Source organism: Egretta garzetta, unplaced genomic scaffold (genome assembly GCF_000687185.1).
Source record: "Egretta garzetta isolate BGI_Z169 unplaced genomic scaffold, ASM68718v1 scaffold345, whole genome shotgun sequence".
Taxonomy (NCBI): domain Eukaryota; kingdom Metazoa; phylum Chordata; class Aves; order Pelecaniformes; family Ardeidae; genus Egretta; species Egretta garzetta.
The window spans coordinates 593960-599150 of record NW_009259692.1 but is presented as its reverse complement, the minus strand read 5'-3'; the positions used below and the strand labels follow the sequence as shown (position 1 = coordinate 599150).

Below are 5191 nucleotides of genomic sequence, written 5' to 3'. Positions count from 1 at the left end.
GCCAGGGTTTGGGGGTGGGATGGCAGGGGTAGGGGAACGGTTGGGCTGGGGGAGCTGAAAGGGCTTTGCCAACCTCCATGATTCTATAATTCTATGATTAAATGACAAACCCACAAGTTTACTTAAAAGCGTGGTTTGCTCTGGTGGAGGTGTGATGCTGCTGTGGTTCTGGGCACTGAGGCCAAACCCGGCTGCTGCCAGAGCTGGCGACAACCTTGGGAAAGAGGAGTTTTTATTTTGCCACCTTGCCTCCGAGCCTGGGAGCAAATCTGCCTTTGGGAGGAGAGAGCACAAATGGCGCGTGGGGGTTTCTCTGCAAAAACCCTGGGTGAAGGCAGGCCCTGAGCCCGGCACAGCTGGATCCTGCAAGAGAGAACACGCTGGGGAGAGAAGAGAGGTTGGGAAATCGCTTATTAAGCAGGGTTGAGGGCAGCGTGGGCAGGGGAAGGAGCTGGCGGGGGTGGAAGAGGCAGGAGGGGGATGCCAGGACTCGCAGCGAAGCGATGCCATGAAGGGCTGGAAATGCTAAACGCTCCCGGCCGGTTTTGGGGTGCACCTTGCTCCAGGCGCCCTCCGCCGTGGTTCACCTTTGCATGCTAAAATTTGCAGAGTTAAATCCAACAGATAGGATGTCCAAGGGAAACCCCTTTCCCATTCAAGGGATTTGTTCCCCATGTCTTCTGATTTTTATTGGTTTTTTTCTCCCCAAGATCCCTTGACACCAACCTGCAGGATTCCAGTAATTCGGTCGGGAGCGCGATGGCGTTTGGGGAGGTTCCTGACGTTCTCTGCCAAGACTTCATAGAATCATGGAATGTTTTGGGTGGGAAGGGACCCCCAGAGGTCACCCAGCCCAACCCCCCTGCAGGAGCAGGGACACCTTGAACCACATCAGGTTGCTCACAGCCCCGGCCAACCTGGCCTGGAATGGTCCCAGGGATGGGGCCTCCACCCCCTCTCTGGGCAACCCCTGCCAGGGTTTCACCACCCTCACTGGAAAGAATTTCTTCCTTAGACCCAGTCTAAACGTGCCCTGCTTCAGTTTAAAGCCATCCCCCCTTGTCCTGTCACAGCTGGCCCTGCTAAAATTTGCCTCCGTCCCAGTCCTTGCTGTGCTCCTGGGGTTTCGCTGCCGTTTCTGGTCGGTGCCCCTGGGCTGTGGCTGAGTCCCAGGTTTTGCCGCATGGGCCAGCTGCCATCTCCCCGGCAGCAGGAACAGCACCTTCTGCTGGCAAGTAAAGCTTTTTCTTGCTCAACTTGCGGACTTTTTTTTATTTCAATAGGCCAGATACATCCCGGTCCAGAAAAGTTTGCAGTTCTTCCTTCTGCCTTGTTTTCCTACCCAATTAAATGTAAAATTCCTACTGCTGAGGACTTTTTTGCTGCTTTTTTTCCCCCTTTTTATGTGATGACGAAGGAGGGGGCAGGGGCTGGGGCTGCCCTCCCTTTCCCAATTTCCCCCATCCCTCCAGGCCATCCGAGCATGCAGCAGACTGCGGGCACCAGGCACGCTGGATCGGCGTGATCCCGGCGAGGCGTGGGAGACCATCAGGTGCAGGGAGCGGGTGCTGGAGCCACGCGGTGCGGAGACGGCGCTGAGTCGCAGCCCTTCGCCGTCCCGAGAGCCCGGTGGTTCCTCCGCCGGGGTTATCTGGTGACGGCAGAGGCGTTTGGCTCCGTGCTTCGCCGCTCAAGCCACGCGTGTTATCAGGCAGGAGGCCTGGCTGTCGCCGACCAGATAAACCAGGCTGGCATTGCCCTGTTTTTCCTCTCGGTTTAGGAGGAACCGCGATCCGCCCGATGCCACAACCTGTTGAGTTATTTGTGTCCCGTTGCCGGCGCTGCGGCAAACGGAGCCGCTAAGCTCTTTTAAAAATTAGGTCATTTAGGAGATCCGTCCTCTGACATTTTGACCTTTGTTTACTTAACGTTTAAGCCGCTGAAACGAAACGGCAGCGGCGCCCGGTGCGTCCGGCTGTCGCTGGAGGCGAGGGGCGGCGGGATGCTGGCGTGCTACTCCGGCACCCCGGCATCGTCGGGAAGCGGGGATCTCAGGTTTGGGGGTTGTAGTGGGGGGGAACCCAGTCTGAAACGTTGGCTTGAGTTCAAAGCCCCCATGCTAAGGTTGCAAAACCGAGCCGCCTCCTCTCTCTTCCCATCTCTCTGCCCTGTGCTTCAGGGGGGGCTGGTTTGGGGAAATTTGCTCCCCCTCCCTCTTCATCTGCTCCCCCAAACCCCTTAAAGCATGTGAGGAGCTGCCTGCCAGCCCAAACGTCGCCCCCGTGCACTAACCTGCATCTTAGCAGGCTTCGGTGACAGCTTTAGGTTAAGCAGATTGGCAAAATCCTCCCCCTCCCAATTTTGCTTACTAAGCCGGACCGGAGGCAGGATGCGCTCGCCCCTTTTCGGGGAAGGGCTTTTGCCGGGGGTGGGCTGGCGGAGCCCAACGCCTCCCGGCCGCATCGCCGGCCGAGTCCCCTGTGCCCACATGGGGCCATCCTGCCCCGGGTTCGAAGCCTTTTTATCATCAGCTCCCGTTTCCCTCTTCCCTCCCTCTTTTCCCTGGTGGCACCGTTAATAGGCTGTAATTAACAGCAGGGAAAAATTCCTTGTATATTTTCAGTCCAGGTTTTCTTTCTTTTTTTTTTTTTTTTTTTTTAATAAAAAAATACCTGTTCCCTGCTCTAGAATGTCTCATTTTGCTTTGGGGTGGGGGGCAAACCCCAAAGCAGACTGTTAGGCTGCTGGCTGCCCCCGGGACCATGTAGAGCTTTCCCTTCTCCCTGGCCTGGGCTCCTTCCCCGGGGCTGCGGCGCTGCCCTGGCACCCATGGGTGCTCCTTGCCGGGGGTCACAGTGTGCTCCGGGGCAGCGACCGCGAGGGAAAAGGCTGCAAGGGCATTGCAGAATGGAAACATTTTGCCGTGTGCCTTGGGTTTCTCCCCCTCCCCTGCCTCGAGAATGCTATTTTCAGCAGCGTGTGGGCAGGGTGAAGCTGAGCACGTTTGATAAAAGCCATCGCTGGGTGCTAAAGGGTGCTCGGCGGCGCTGGGGCACGGGGGCTCAGCTCGCACGGGGCTGCTCAGGGGGCTTGGGGAGGAAGGAAACGCTTTTCTGTTGAATGCCTGCTCTTTAGATCTGGATGGGGTTTTGGAAAGTTGAATCTGCACCAGGGAAGGGGACGAAGGTAATCCCTGCGCCGGAAGGAGCCGGAGCTCAGCTCCCTGCGCTGCCGCTCGGCGTGTGCTGGAATTGTGTTTCCTATTGCAGGGAAAGCGCCCGCAGGGGCTGGTCGCTCATGCCAGGCTTTCAGTTCGCTCTGTCGCTGCCCCTGCCAAATTCAGCTGGCTTTTTTTAATACGTCTGGAGGGGTTTGGGGTTTGGTTTTTTTTTTTTTTTTTTTGCTCTGGTCTGACACTGCCGGTTTCCATGGCCACAAGCCCTGCGTCGCTGCAGTTTGGGGGCTTTGCTGTTTACGGAGCAGCCGAGCCCTGCTGTCCATGAACTTGAAAGAGCTAAAGAGCTCCTGTTTTAGCAAGCAGCTATTACGGGAGGCGGTCACCTCCGCAGGCGGGCGGAGGAAGCTGCGTGAGGAGCGCCGGGCTTCGCACCTCGGCGGGACGCCCCGGGGGGGTGGGTGCATGGGGCTGCAAAACCTCCCCTTCCCTCTTACACAAACCCTTGGCTTTTCTTTTCTCCGCTGTAGGGAAGAGCAGTGAAAGAGCCTCCTACTCCACGTTTGGAAGAGACACGGGGATGCCAGGACTGAATCAGGTAATGATAAAATGCATTGAGATTTTTTTTGCTTGGTTTTCTGGCTAAGCTGCTGGGAGTGGGAGCCTGGGAATGAAAAGGAGCCTGGGGGTTTGCATCCCGCCTCTCCGCACGAGGTCCTGGAAAGCCTCCGCTCCGCTCGGAAACGTCTGTTGAGTGTCGAGGGTTTATACGGGTGTGAGTTTAGAAAATGGGGTTATAGCAGCTTCTCAGTCCTTTTTAAAACCTCTTCAGACTCACTTGTTTTATTGTTGTTAATCCCATTTCTAGCTGGTTTGTGTTTAATCAGATACGACCTAGCCAACACTGCCTTGGGAGGGAGTTTCAGTGAGTCGGATCCGACACTTTTCCTTGTGACAGGGTGGCCGTGGGTAGAGGAGCGCTCCGGGGAGGCAGCTTCTGCCCCCGCCTGCTGGCCATGGGGCTCTCCCTTTGCCTCCGAGCACCGCGCCTGATGCTGCACGCTCTCCCTCCCCGGCCAGCATCCCCCCGTACCCCGGCCAGCATCCCCGCGTCCTCACCAATGAAGGGGAGGGAGAGCCCGCGAGGTGGTTTCTGTGCAGTCGCAGCATCATTTCGGTGGATCTTGGGCGGTGTTTCGGTTTTACGGTGGTCCTGTCGATGCAGGACCCGCAGCAGATGCTCATCTCCCGAGTCAGGGAGGGCCACGGCACGGGAGAGCGGCCTCTCGCAGCAACAGCCCTGCCCCGTCGCGTCACCCCGTCTGAACCCAGGCGGGAGCACCGGGGGCTGTGCCACGGGGAAAAACTTGCTTCCCGTAGGAATAGCACAGGCGTAAAGCAGAGCCCGGGAATACAGCCGACCAGCCCTGAGATAATCTAGCCCGCTGCCACCGGCATCCAGAAATAGTTTTTTGGGAAGGAGCGAGCACCTCTGCTTTGATGTGTTGCTGTGACTGCCCTGACGGTGCCCAAGCACGGCCCCGGGGAAACAGTCCCACCATTTTATTCAAGGGAGCAGCTTTTGGCCGGACAGCTTTTTATTTTATACATGTACACACACACAGACACATATTACATGTTTTAATTTTACACAAATTTGTCATAATTTCCTCTTCTCTGAACTGAGGATGTTTCCTTTGCTGAAACAGCTGTGCTGGCTGTCTGTGCCAGAGTGGATTTAATTTACCACTGAAGCTGCTAAAATAAAAATGGGACGGGTGCCAAGCCTTGCTTTTTAATGTTATGGTTTTGCTGGGGTTTCAGGGAGGAGGGGGAGATATAAGGTAACAGAAATGGGGTGGGCAAATGGTGCCGCAGGCCGGGAGAGGCCCTGGCCGCGGGCGCGCGGGTCCGGATCGGGTGGCAGAGCGGGAGACGGAGCCCGTTTGATGTGGAGGGGAGACAAAACCCCTCTTGTGCGGGGCGGCGGGAGGCGAGCGGGGCCGTCTGCACGCT

General features: G+C 57.1%; 1 protein-coding gene across 19 annotated transcripts in view; it reads left to right on the top strand.

Moving 5' to 3' along the window:
• Window positions 1-5191, top strand: part of TCF3 (transcription factor 3) — a 79472-nt gene that overhangs the window by 51301 nt on the left and 22980 nt on the right. For 18 of the 19 annotated variants that reach the window (XM_035894330.1, XM_035894313.1, XM_035894325.1 and 15 more), the window contains exon 4: window positions 3706-3773. In XM_035894330.1, coding sequence (XP_035750223.1) covers window positions 3706-3773 — 68 coding nt within the window. Of the gene's footprint in view, window positions 1-3115; window positions 3187-3705; window positions 3774-5191 lie in introns of those variants that run through there. The other variant, XM_035894329.1, reaches the window with a different exon arrangement.